Source organism: Pongo abelii, chromosome 7, assembly GCF_028885655.2.
Source record: "Pongo abelii isolate AG06213 chromosome 7, NHGRI_mPonAbe1-v2.0_pri, whole genome shotgun sequence".
Classification (NCBI taxonomy): domain Eukaryota; kingdom Metazoa; phylum Chordata; class Mammalia; order Primates; family Hominidae; genus Pongo; species Pongo abelii.
Window position 1 is genome coordinate 136,526,492 of NC_071992.2, and position 14,792 is coordinate 136,541,283.

General features: G+C 34.7%; 1 protein-coding gene across 2 annotated transcripts in view; it reads left to right on the forward strand.

Moving 5' to 3' along the window:
* Positions 1-14,792, forward strand: part of COL14A1 (collagen type XIV alpha 1 chain) — a 240,948-nt gene that overhangs the window by 156,179 nt on the left and 69,977 nt on the right. For both annotated transcript variants that reach the window (XM_024251441.3, XM_024251440.3), the window contains exons 33-35: positions 1,895-2,004; positions 5,678-5,836; positions 13,514-13,591. In XM_024251441.3, coding sequence (XP_024107209.3) covers positions 1,895-2,004; positions 5,678-5,836; positions 13,514-13,591 — 347 coding nt within the window. The remainder of the gene's footprint in view (positions 1-1,894; positions 2,005-5,677; positions 5,837-13,513; positions 13,592-14,792) is intronic.

Below are 14,792 nucleotides of genomic sequence, written 5' to 3' on the forward strand. Positions count from 1 at the left end.
AAATATTTCTTGAGTTCCTATTTTGTGCCAACACTATGCCTGGGATGCAGTAGTGAGGAAGGAGAAGAGAGAAAAACAATTTTTACTGGGAGAGGGAAAACTACAGACAGAGCAAGGCCCTTGGAGGGTCAATGGGAGGGGTGGGACCACAGTTCATTTTTTGGACATAGATATGATAAAAGTAAGATGCATATTTGATATCCCAGAATGGATGTCAGATTGACAGCAGCATATTTAGAAAGAATTCTGGGATGGAGATATACATTTGAAACTTGTGTCTTTGCTATACAAGCCATGAGACTGGGTGGGATCATCTAGAAAATGCGTCTAGAAAGAGCAGAGAATAGGTCTGGAGGCTGGGAAATGCTGATGTTTGGAGGTTGGAAACGTGAGGAAGAACCAGTGAAGGAAGCTTCTTAACCTTGTGCTCTTGGATGTTGTACCATCAACCTCGTGCTCTTGGATGTTGTATATGATGATCACTTAAGCAGATCAACTTTTTGGTTAATATCACTGAGTTTTCTATATCTAGTTTTAGTTTAGGATTCCAGTGAACCTAGGAACCAAAATTTGGAGGCTATTACTAGGTGCTAAGTCACACATTTGGATAAGGAAAGTATTAAGCTTATTTCCGACTAGTATTTGTAAAAGGATTTTTCAGTACATGGAAACTAATCAACAACTAAATATGATATTGTGGAAACATTTTGCATTGATATTAAAACTAAGGAAAGGCTGTAGATTGAAAGGGTATATGTTACTAACTTCATATATACCTGGGACTTGAAAATGAATTTTCTTAAAATGATTAAGACTAGCTTGCTCCTTCTGAAAACAGAGGTATTAATTTGTAGCATAGGAATGAATTAGAAAGAAAAAAGATTAGATAAATGAATAATATGAATTATTCTCTCACAAGGTTAGTAATACTTTGTATGCATATATTCTTTATTCTATTTGCTATTGAACAAAGCCATTTAAGAAAAATTCCATAGGGCTTTGGATCTCAAATTTCAGCTGGAGTGAGAATCTTTTCTCTTTCTAATTCATAATATCTTTTAAATAATAAAATATTCCTTGTAATAGGAAGAATTTAGGATTAGAAAAATTTTTGCTTGTTTGTTCATAATAAATGAAATATCTTGGGTGGCATAATTTGCACGTCCTAGGAAAGTTGGTTGCTGCAGTGGGTTAAAAAGACAAAGGGCCGGCCAGGCACGGTGGCTTACGCCTGTAATCCCAGCACTTTGGGATGCCGAGGTGGGCAGATCATGAGGTCAGGAGATCGAGACCATCCTGAACATGAGGTCAGGAGATCGAGACCAAGCCGTCTCTACTAAAAATGCAAAAAATTGGCTGGGCATGGTGGCGGGCACCTGTAGTTCCAGCTACTTGGGAGGCTGAGGCAGGAGAATGGCATGAACCCAGGAGGCGGAGCTTGCAGTGAGCCAAGATCGCACCACTGCACTCCAGCCTGGGTGACAGAGCGAGACTCCATCTCAAAAAAAAAAAAAAAAAAAAAGAGACAAAGGGCCTGGTTTCTATTCTTTAAGATTTGATAAACTTAAAGCAGCTGTGTCTGCCTCTACTTCCAGCTTTGGACAATTTCTCCCAAGAGAGTGATGGGAATGAGAGTCTGGGCAAGGAAGTACAGAGGAAGAGTATGTGTAGGAGTCTTTGCCTCACTGTCCTCACCAAGTGGCTTAATCAGTTCACGTAACGAACTGAAAGTCTGCAGCAACCTGGGGACTGTAGATCACTTCCTTACTCATCACATCATTCTAAATACAGTTTCAAAACAATCGAAGCATTGTTTAGTTTTGAGTTGAATTTTAGAAAACAAAATTCACCTACTTTAATTATTTCTAAAATATTTTTATTTTTCTTTCAATAGATGGTGGGAAAACTCTAACATATTTCAACTATGACCAGAGTGGGGATTTTCAAACTGTTACTTTCGAAGGACCTGAAATTAGGAAAATTTTTTATGGAAGCTTTCACAAGGTTAGTAATGCTTTGTATGCATATATTTTTTATTCTATTTGCTATTGAACAAAGCCATTTAAAAAGAATTCCATAGGGCTTTGGATCTCAAATTTCAGCTGGAGTGAGAATTTCCTTTGTGCTTGTTAACAATACCTGTGCTTGTTAACAGATTCTGATTTGGTAGTTCTGAGAGAGGACCCTGAAATGTGCATTTTTTTTTTTTGGCAGGCACTCCCGAAAATAAGGGGGCCACTTTCCTCTTTGAGGAAAAATATAGTTAAGGATATGGCATTACCAAGTGGACAGTTGCTCATTTGCTACATTAGGTGCCATGTAGAAAAGATTGCTGGTCTAGCTGGTACAACTAGCTATCTATGAATGCAGAAGAAAGCACAATCAGCTGAATCATCTTAAAATGTGCAGATAGGGATAACTGATTGCACCGATACTTTTACATATATACAAGTGCAATCCATCACTGTCATCATAACAGTTACCCTGCGGAAAAATTTTATAAAACCTAAGTTTACTTGTCATTATTTTATTTATTTATTTATTTATTTATTTTGAGATGGAGTCTTGCTCTGTTGCCCAGGCTGGAGTGCAGTGGCGCAATCTCGGCTCACTGCAAGCTCTGCCTCCCGGGTTCATGCCATTCTCCTGCCTCAGCCTCCCGAGGAGCTGGGATTACAGGCATCTGCCACCACGCCTGGCTACTTTTTTGTATTTTTAGTAGGGACGGGATTTCACTGTATTAGCCAGGATGGTCTTGATCTCCTGACCTCGTGATCCACCCGCCTCGGCATCCCAAAGTGCTGGGATTACAGGCATGAGCCACCGTGCCCGGCCACTTGTCATTATTTTAATAACTCAGCACTTGTGGTATAACTATGTTCCTTAACATTTGCTTCTCAGAAACACTTATCTGTGGTGATCACTGGGGTGGACATCTACCAACATCTACTGCTTCCTTTGTATTGGAATAAACCCACTGATCTGTGGCGTTAAGCAGTGCAGCACCTACACTGCAGGATGAGCAGAGCATTTACTAGGTGGTGTAGAAAAATGCTTCGCTTCCTAACCAGGCCCTTACTGCCCTTTTAAAGTGAGAGAAGGGAAGCTGCATAGCAATTCTCTTGGCTCCTGTCTCATGGCCTAGAATGTGGTCAAATCAATATAATTTATGCAACTTTGCTACTTTCTGTGGTTTTGAATATCGTAATTGCATACCACATAATTGCATAAGAACAGTTGCTAAAAAAAAAAAAAAAAAAACTTGCTTTTTTTTCCTGTTTAATAGGACTGTACTACCAGAAGAAAAGGTATCTGAAAAGTACATGAGATACAGGTGGAGATTTATTAGTTCATGGCTCAAAATGGTCCCATTAGCAGCTCTTAGGACTTAACATTGTTTACTCACCAAATTCCTCTTGGCATGTTTATTTTCTTGGTTATGGAGAGTGTATTGCAAAATAGTAAAAGATAAAATTGTATGGGAGATGAAAAGCATTTGAGATTTCATGAGTGTTAAAAGAAACATTGTCATTTTAGCCCGTGGTTTAGGCATGAACTTGTAATTCTCATTCCAAAGAATCCTTTGTAAGTCTTAGGTGAAGGTTAAGCTTTATTTCCTTACCAGAAGAACTCAAGAAGTAAGGTTCATTAAAAATCGATTTAAAATTTATAAACCTTCAAATTTTTAAAAGTTATATGGAGGAAGACTTCCCTCTACTTTAAGTGTTAATAAAGCCAAAAAGCCAAACGAGGAAAAAAATTCAAAAAAGGCTTCTCATGTGACAAAATACTTTATAATAGACCTGTTAATAGAATATCTCAATGCAAATTCAATTTGTAGAAGGCAAATTCTATTTGTTCATAGGCTTATAAATGAATAAATACTTTACCTTAATCTCTCATTGATTTTCAGTTAGTTTTATTTTTTACACTTTGGCTATGAAGTGTGGGCCCAAGGTCTCTTTCAAAAAGCTTTAATTATATAAATGAGCACTTAAGTGCAACCAAAGAAGGAAAATATCTTTGAAAAATTTTCAATATCTCCTTTTGTAAAGCAAAAAAAAAATTAAGCATGTGAATAACTTCCCACAAGTTAACCATTCTTAAGGCAGGGGTACTAGAAGCTAGGTTTTCTAGCACCCAGTATGAAAATTTCTGTAATCTATAATAATGGAAAGTGTTCTAAGGCTCAAAAACACGTAAGAGTTGAATTATACTCTAGTAAATGATCATAACACAGATGTTAATAAGAAGCAAGGAATGTGGTGGGGTTTATTCCATCAATGTTTCCATACTTGGGCAATAGTTAATTCCTTTTTGAAGGAAAAGGATTCTCAGGAGTCCCACTGTTGACTTACATTATTTGTATCATGATCTAACTTAAGTAAAACATGAAATAAAAATTGGTGTAAGTCCATGTGCTTTCAGCTCGTATACAACAATGAAACAAAAATGAAGTTGAACAAAACCAGTAAAATTAAAAGTAACACTATCTTAATATGAAAGAGGATATTATTTCGTTGACATTCAACCTCTGCTTACAATGTGAATACACTGCTAGCTACTATAATTCCCATAACCTTGATTGTATTGCCCAAGATTGTTTTTCTTTGAACTACTAGATTTGTTCAAAGTTACTAGATTTTTGTTCAAAGTTACTAATAACTTTGAGTTACTAGATTTGTAACTTCTTTTGGCTTTTACTTAGGGCAAAACCATTATTTGCCCATTAATTTCACCCCATAACCTTGATTGCATTGACCAACATAGTTTTTCTTTGAACTACCATAATACCTTATCTTAAACAGATTTGTAACTTCTTTTGGCTTTTACTTAGGGTGAAATCATTATTTACCTATTAATTTGACTCTTTTAGCTCATCAGTCTGCCAAAAACAAGTACTGTAGTACTCATGAGGCTAATGCCATTGTAAGTTACAATGCATATATAAGCACTGAAATTTTACGGCAGAACTTGGACATAGAGTAGTTATCTAGTTCATCTAGAATATACCTAACTTTGACTATCACCTAAATAAGACAGATTTTACAAGTCCTTACAAAGAATGTGTCGACTCCTGAAAATATGATCACGGACCTCCAGATTCTTGAGATTCTAGTTTGAGAAAATTGTACCATACACTAAGCTAAACAGCTTTATTTTATTTGAACCTGGGTTCACCAGAAAGCATTCCTTCTTTCCCCTCAGATTCTAGATCCCCTTTCCTCATCCTAAATTAAATAAATATTTTGGAAGTATGGCTTGCCAACCACTCATGGTACTTTGGATGATTGTTGGTGATATATCAACAAAAATTTTTTATTGTAATATTTTTGTGTTTATTTTAATGTGCATTCAGAAAAGGCATAGCTAGTACAGCAGTCCCTGTGATTTCAAAGATGCAATTGCTCTCGAGTTAGGCCAGACTTTAAAAAGTGAATCCTTTCAAAGCCATTGTAAAAAGAAGTGTTAAATAGATAAAAATAGAGATGGTACTTGAATGTGGGAAAATCATGGAGATGATAAAAGTAGAAATTTTCTCTTCTAGCAAAATACATGGTGACAGAATTCTTTCTTTTCTCTTTCATACTTTGTAATGATGAGTCATACAATTATACAAATTTGGTTGATATTTCCTTCTGTTTCTTACCTCCTAAAACATCTTACTTTTACCTAGCTACACATTGTTGTCAGTGAGACTTTGGTCAAAGTGGTTATTGACTGCAAGCAAGTGGGTGAGAAGGCAATGAATGCATCAGCTAATATCACATCAGATGGTGTAGAAGTGCTAGGGAAAATGGTTCGATCAAGAGGACCAGGTGGAAACTCTGCACCGGTAAGTGAATAAACCCGTGAAGCTGTGTTATTGTTAAGGGAGAGAAATTATTTTAAAGTACATTAGCTATTTTCCAGGGGAAAGGTTTAACAAAAAGGTGAATGGATAAATGGATGGATGAATGAATGGATGGATGGATGGATGGATGGATGGATGGATGGATAAATAAATAATGGCCTCTTTAAATGAATTAAGACATGTACATTCAAAGCTTGTGGTAGTATGCTTCTGCTGTATTATATGGAATATGCATTAGGAATTAGGCTAGTTCATTTTCTGAATGCATTTTAAAATTTAAATAGTAAAATATTCATCACATGGTTTGGGGCATAAATGGTTTTTAGAAAAGAATTACAACTGTAAATGAACCTCATTTATATAAGCAAATACAAATCCACACAAAATTAGTGAATATTATACACAGGAAATTGACATAAGCCTCTTATTTGTGTTAGATTTGGGCATTTTAAAACTAGATTTTGCTATCACTAATGTAAAATTTACCCTTTAATTATTAGTGATTATTGAGTAACATACCATTCTAAGATAATATGTTTTTTTACCTTACAATATGGAATTTAAATCTGAGAGACTTCCAGTTGGCAAAGAAATCTCATTCCCATCACTCATTACCCACAAAAAAGAATAGTGCACACAGTTTTTTGTGTTAATACTGTGCATTCACAGCTAATTAGCAGCATTCTCTAATTTGAGTCATTCTATAGTGAGGCATTTTATTCTTGTAAACAATCCCAACTGTTCTAATCTACACTTCTCTTATGTAATAGAACAATCAAGATAATTATGAATTACTATTGTCTCCCACTTTCATAGATCTGTAGAATTAGCTAGTTATACAAGAGCTGGTAGTTCTCAAAGACTTTTAAAGCTGAAGATCACCTTGTAAAAATGAAATCCTATACTATGTCAAATAAATAAAACAGACCCATGGTTCTAATTCCACTACCATTCACTTAGTACACAGGAAATAGTCCGAGTGGGAGAGTGATTTACTTTGGGGCACTTTGCTATTTTGTGGCATTTATCTTTGTGGTAACAATAGAAGTGAATGGTAGCAATGTGTCCCCTTATGTATAGGGAAACATTGATGCTTTCAGACCTTGATAGGCAGATGATGCTAAGTAGTTTAACACTTACAGTTGAAGTATCTTTAAAAGTTATGTTGTTTCTACTTTGCTTTGGAGAATTATGGATTAGATGTTTAGAAAGAGAATGTAAAAGCTATGGAAGGCTCTCTTGTTCTCAGTTACAGTAAGAGACTTTTGGGAATGTTTACATGATTTTGAAAACTTGTCTCCTCCTAATGTGTGGCATTTCATGATAATTAAAAAACACACCATCTTCTGCTTAATGGAAGATACTCCTATGATAGTACATGAAGGAAATTATAAAAACACAGAATTATCAAACTAAGGATATCTTGTATGCATAAATGGATATATAGATGGATACTTGGATGATGAATGAATAGACTCTAATTTAAGAAAGAGAATCCAGGCCCGGTGCAGTGCCTCATGCCTGTAATTTCAGCACTTTGGGAGGCCGAGGTGGGTGGATCACGAGGTCAGGAGATCATCCTGTCTAACATGGTGAAACTCCGTCTCTACTAAAAATACAAAAAATTAGCTGGATGTGGTGGCACGCACCTGTAGTCCACCTACTTGGGAGGCTGAGGCAGGAGAATTGCTTGAACCCGGGAGGTGGATGTTGCAGTGAGCCAGATCGCGCCACTGCACTTTAGCCTGGGTGGCAGAGCAAGACTCCATCTCAAAAAAAAAAAAAAAAAAGAACACAAACAAAGAGAAACCATTCTAGGTATATGAGATTCTGGGCCCAGATCACATAATACTATTATTAATATTTTCTTAATTTTAGAAATAATGAATATAAAATTCCTGAAAGTTAGTAGGCGTTCACTGAAGAGCAACTATTATTATTGAAGAAAGTCAATAACACATTCTCCATCCTCCATCCCACCTTTTCTAGACTTCTAGCACTTGATTATTGATAGTGACATACTATTTTGTTTCTCTTTCATATATCTACATTTCACTCCTCTAACCAGATTATAAATGCCTCAAAATAGAAACCGTGTCCTTGTCTTTGTTTAAAACCACCCTACATCACAGTGTCTACTCAATACTGATGAACAGAGTAAGTTCTCAAGAAACATTTGATAGAAATTAAATAGAATGTTCTCTGTTCAAATTGTATTATATCTTTTCTTAAAATTTTGTTTTGCATGTATTCCATGTGTGATGTTGACAATAGTCCCATAATATATAGTACCCTCTCCTAATTATTTTATAATTATAATTATTTCACAATGATAGTTTTATAATTGTATTTTAAAGTATACTGTATGTAATAATTATGCTTCAAAGATATGACCAACTAAATATCAACTAATTTCTTTCTGAAAGTAAAAATGCCTGCAGGTTTCAGGCCTACTGGTGATCAATCTTTACTTTCGGCCAGGAGAGAAATGGAGTTAAACAGAGCACTCTCTGTGGTTATTTCCAACTAGTAGTAGACAAAGGAGAATTATAGAAGTCAATAATTAAAGAGTTCTTTGTAAGGCTAGTAGGAAAAAAGTCATAGCATTTGTTGAATCTAGAAGTCTATAAAGGATTACTAACTAGATTTTCAGTCTGCCCACTTACTGAAGAATTTGATTATGTCGAAATGAATGCATTAAGTTAGATCTCAAGAATGTGATTGGAAACTCAGACTTGCTTTTTGAGGGATATTACTTAATCATTTCAGTACAAGGTAAGAGAAGTCTCAGTTTTCAATTTTAAAATTAGAAATCACAGACTGCCAATCTAACCTTAATATACATTTGTACTCTAATATCCAGCAAAAGGTAATGTATGTTGTGCAAATTCTGGATTGTTCTAGGAGGAGTAATTATTATATAAGAGAGATTAGTAACTTACAGGTCTCCATTCCCTGCCAAATCCAACAATTATTCAATAAATGCCAGATGGTGGAAGTCTAAAGATTTAGTCTTTAAAGAAAATATATTATTTTTAAACCATAACTGAGTGGAAGATAGATTAATGCATTTAAGGATACAGTAACTACTCAATAGAAATTACGTTCTTAATAAAATCAACTGGTGTTCAGCAATGCAAGATTGTATCGGCAGTAACAGTCTCTACTGGGGTAACCTAACAAGCAGGCTTAACTTAGCTCTCTAAATACATGTGGAATGAAACTTAACAACTGTGCTTCTCCTTTCCAAACTTTTTTTCTCCTAAAAAGTTTCTCCTGCATTTTCTGGTACCTAATGAAATGATTCTAGAAAAGTTTTGAGTTTCTGGCATACGATCATATTTCTTAGTGCCTTTCTTCTACCTTTGCAAATCTAATACTTAGGTAATTATCCAACTGGCATATATTTAGCTGCCTGCTGTTCAAATAACAGAGACGTATGAGTTGTGCTATGGAGTTGCCTATCATTTTAGCCACTGAGTTACAGCTTTTATATATAAATCAATAGTAGCCTAGTTGATGATTCTACAAACATTTGTTTGAAAACAAGTGTTAAATTGCTAAAAAAAAGTATATTTTCATGTCAATTATCTATTTTATGCTTTTAAAATTATAATGATAGCTAATAGTTATTACATCTCTGCTAGGAGCTAAGCAGTGTGTATTTTCCTGGGATGATTTCATTTAATCCTGTAATAATCCTTGAAAGAGATACTCGCATCTTCCCTACTCTGTAGATAGAGAAACTGAGACTTTAAGAAGCTAGGGTCAGGTCCCCTTTCAAAAAGTGAGAGTAGTGAAATAAGAGACTGTATCCAACTTCCATAAGATCATCTGCCTTTCATTCCAGTGCTTCTTCCATTAGGACAGACTCTGATAATTATAGAATAAAGGCAGAGAAGGGAGTTTGGTTTGTACCAGAGACTATATGTCCTATCTGTTCATTGACCCCCCCAAGTGTGTCTATACCTTAAAATTCTAATTAATACCAACAAGTGCAATAGCTATGTATTTTATTTTCTAATTTAATCAGTGCCTTCGTGGTTTCCCTTAAATTCAATAAATTGATTGAAAACAAGTTAAAAACAATCAGTTCAATAGTTGACAAGTGGTAAATGCACAATCTTAGTTTTGTGATGGCGTCAATAAAGGTTAGACATCAAATTACAAACAGAAAATGGTTTAGTTCCTCTGTACTCTTTCACCAGTATTCTTGTGCAGTGTAAAGCTCTCTAGATATTTATATAAATTCGGGTACAGCTTTGCTTCAAATTATAAATATAGTTAATACATGTTAGAAAAAAAAATCAGAGAATAAAATTTGGCACTGAGTGGAAAATGGAGCCAGAGGTACATTTTAATTCCCATTCACAGATCAAAATGACTCAACTGCTAAGAAATATTTTAATCTTATTTTCATGCTAACATTTGACCCCAAGTTACTTGCCTTTTGTGCTATACCAGACAAAAATGTCTAACAATGAAAAATGAGCATTTGTAATTGGCTAAGTATTCCCTTGAAAGAGATTATGAAAAGTGAAAGTGGGAGGTTTTGTGTCTCTTTCTCTCTTTTTTTTTTTTTGCAAAGATGTATCTTTTATAATTTTCAGTGAGTTACAAAAATGTTACAAAAGTAAAAAAGGGCTGCTTCTTACATTAGTTCTCTAAAGTATTATTTATTTTGAGCCACACTATCTTGCATTTTAAGGTACTCAAATATGAGATCTTTTGACATACCACCTTGTACTGTCTCCTGTATAACTTGCACAAATATGTATGTCATTGCTTTTGGAATAAAAGCCAAAGGCTTTTTTTCTCTTTTAATCAATCCCCTGAAATGTGCCTTGGAAAAAAAAAAGTCCCTAAATAAAGGCTGAGGAATCTAAACTATTACAAAGGCAAACAATTATGAATAAATTTGTTGTACTCAAAGAAAAAGCTGCTGACATCATCTAACTTGCAAAAGAAAAGTCAGCCCACGTAACATTCCTGAAATTATAATATTGGCTTCATTTAGCACTTAGTAAGCATTCAACCCCTGGAATAAATAAATTGAGCTCCTAAGAGTCCCAATAACTTCATAAGGCAGAAGTCCAGTGAAAGGTTTGTAAATGTAGACATTAGACTGTTATAGGTGGTTAGGAAGTAAATGTTTATTTGAAAAACTTCAAGAAATCCTGATGTATACTGGGGTTTGTGAAAGGCCTTTGCTTTAAGTAAGTCTTTCCATTCATGAAAATGTTTTTGCTCTGAGGGCTCTACTCAGAAATGGAAAATTTCTTAATGGATAAATGATTCGCAGACTTAGCTGAATCTATCCAATGCTGTCATAATGGGACCTATTTAATAAAAGTCCCAAGACAAAATGGCATTGTAAGATTACATTGGGCTATATGCATTTTAAATGTTAGATCAAAGATCAGTTTACTGGAAAATAAACCACAAGAAAATGGGGCATGCCATTTAAATCTCAAAGAGAACTAAGCCTTCAACATGTGGTTACGTTATTTAAACTTTTTCTTCCCTGATCCTATTCCACAGAATGGACTTTGCTGTGATCATACCCCATAGCGGCAATCTGAAGATGTAATGATATAGGCAAAGTGCTTAGGATAGTGCCTGGCACATAGTAATATTCATTTCTGCAAATGTTTGTTGCTATTGTTGTTGTTATTTACTAAGATTTTTCTGAATCAAAACATTTCATAGATATTATTATTGTGGAAACAAACTACTATTATATTTCTGTCCTCAATACTGTCACTGGCATTTTGATTCTACTTTTTTGGCCTTTGTATTATATGTACACCTTCTCCTTAAACAAATCAATTATGAGAAAGCTAATATTTATTATTTAAAGCAACTATGTTCCAGGCACTATTCTAAATATTTGCTCTATACTAACTCATTTAATCCTCACAATCACATGAATAGGTACTATGGGAAAACTAAGACTTTACAGATGGGAAAACTAAGACTCCAAGACATTAAATAATTTGTTCAAAGTAACTCATTCTGTCAGTGGAGGAGTCAGAGATGACACCCAGGCAGTCTAGCTCCATACTGTCAGAATCCCTATGATCTTTGAAATATTTGTTGTTAGTGTTGTTATAATTGTTTATAAAAATAAGCTATAATGTATTTTTCCAAATGTTTTAATTTTATTAGGTGGTGCAAAAGTAATTGCAGTTTTTGACATTACTTTTGCACCAACCTAATAAAAACTTAATTTTTTATTGGACATATTTTTTTTTGTTTGATTGCCCTGGACAGTCTCAGTTATCATACTCTTGGATGGTGGAGGGGAACCTTAAACCACCTGGAAAAAAAAAGCAGTGAGCCGTGGACATATTTCTTCAAACAGCTCAATAGGTGTATATGGGATCATGAAAATAAGATGCTTTGACTTGTGGATTTGCTTTCAAAATTCAGGGGTTACTTTGTTGATCAGTTGGAATGAATGTTTGCAATAAGGCATAGTTACTTGAGTATAATGACAGAAAGCCCGATTTCATTCTGCTTACTGTCAGAACAAGTTATTTTGTGATAGTGCATGCATTTTTAATAACATGTTTCAATAGTACTATCTACTTGGGCATTATCATTTTTCTAGAAGACGTTTGGTGAAGGATGGATAGTACTATTTGGGAGAAAATAAGGAAGGCATCAAGAGTTTCCAGTCTTTGCTGAAAACACCACTTGCTGAAAGCAAGATTACAGATTTAAAATGAAAACAATTTCATCCTTCTCCCAGATCAGTAATAGAGCACACTCTTAATATTTGAAAATAATGTCAGAAGAAATATAGTAAAAATGATTGGGTCATTAAGCTGGTGTTAGCCCTTAATGATGTTATAATTACGTTTCTGTATATTTCAACGTGTATATTGACTTATCACCAACATACATGAGTGGAGCAAGCCTGTCTAAATATTTATGGCATGATCAATGGCTTAAATAAAAATACACATAGCTTACATTCTCACAATACTTAATGTGAAGCTGTCATGACATTTGCCACATTGTGTACCATGTTTATGTGGTCCCCACTCACCCACTGTAAGTTCCTCTAGGTCAGGACTATGATTTTTTAAAAAATGTTTGTATCCTAAAAGTCTACATAGTATCTGGCTTACATTATGCACTGAAGAAAAAGTTACTGAGTGTATGTACAAAGGAATGAAGTGAGAATTAATTCAATAAGCCTTCCTGAGTGCTTTTTATATGCCACATATTATGATAGGTGACCTAAAGATGAGTTTGGTAATGTAAATAATTGTGTAGTGGGAGGTGTGCTATAGAGGAGGCATATGGAGTGTTGTGTGGTTACAGAGTCATTTGGCAGCAGCTGTGATGGGCTTTGTAAGGAAGACTTTAACAGAGGAGCTAAGCTTACTCTTTAGGTAGAAACGGAGGGGAAGTTTTGATAAATAAGAGGGTTTAGATGGTGGATGAATAATTGTAGACAAAATCTTAGACCACTGTGTGTTTGAGGAAAAAAATTAGTTTGACATTGTTGGAGTTACTTTTTAATTTACTTACTGTAATGTATTATTAATGTATTGGTATTCTGTTATATAATATATAACATAAAATCATTATAAAGATAATTTATTTATATATATTTTATTGAATGACAATTTTCTTTTTAAATCACAGTTCCAGTTACAGATGTTTGATATTGTTTGCTCCACATCATGGGCCGATACAGACAAATGCTGTGAACTTCCAGGCCTGGTAAGAATGCTTCCTTCATTTCTATTAATTTTTTTAATTGTATTTAATTTTCTGGAAATGAGAAGCTATTTCTCAACATTCATATCATAGGCAACTCATTGAGATGATAAAATGAGAAAGAGATTAATAAAGAGGCATGTCTGAAATTAACAAGATTTTTCCTGTATGACCTAGGATTACATACAGTGTGAACTGCCCAACTCAGAGGGTGCCATTTACACATAGTCCAGATGTTCCCAGATTCCATGGCTCATGAAGCCCTTAGTGTCTCAAGTTTTTTCTTGCACCCCTAAGCCAAAAGAAACACCTTGCAGTTCCATTTATGAAATAGTAGGTCCAAACATCTTACTAAATATTTATGTCCTAACAACTCAGTAGCCATATAAAATAAAATGCACATACATTGAAAGAAAAAAGTGATATTTATATTTTATTCTTAAATGACCAAAATTGCTTACTGATGGGATGTGTGTGCTTACCTGAGCCCCGCAGAATTTCCCATATCTTGGGATCACATTGGCCATTGCCATCCTCACTTCTTTTTCTACATTGCTTTTCTCATAGTACTTTCCTTTCATCATAGCAGCTATATTTGTAAATTAGGGCATCATCCAAAAAAAGTGTTGCAAAATCTAATGTTGAAACTGCAGACTACCTTGAGCTTATCATTCACAGGAAGTCCAGTGGGTGCTGAATATTGCTGTGCTTCTCTTAAATTTTTAAAACATTCACAGGACCCCTGTGAGTTCAACATAGTGCTCCCGGGCATCTTGGTGTACAATTTTAGAACTGTAGTCATAATCTACATAACCTGTATGTGATGCTACTAGAAAACTAAACATTTAAAAGTTATTTATACCAAGTGATGGTGTAAATATTTATGTCCTAACAACTCAGTAGCCCATATAAAATATAATACACATAAATTGGAAGAAAAAATGATATTTATATTTTATTCCTATATAAGCATAATTTCTTACTGTTGGGATGTGTGTATACCCATATATATATATACAAACAAAAAAACAGATTTACATCTTAGGATCCTAGGACAAGTAAGCTGGCACGGATGACCCTGTCATGGTTGGGCAGTAGTCATGTCTTAATAATTAAAGCTGGGATTCTGGATCCAGAGCATGGGGAACCCTTCATGAAGTCTGTGAGATTTGACCTTATAACTGTATTAGTCTGTTCTCATGCT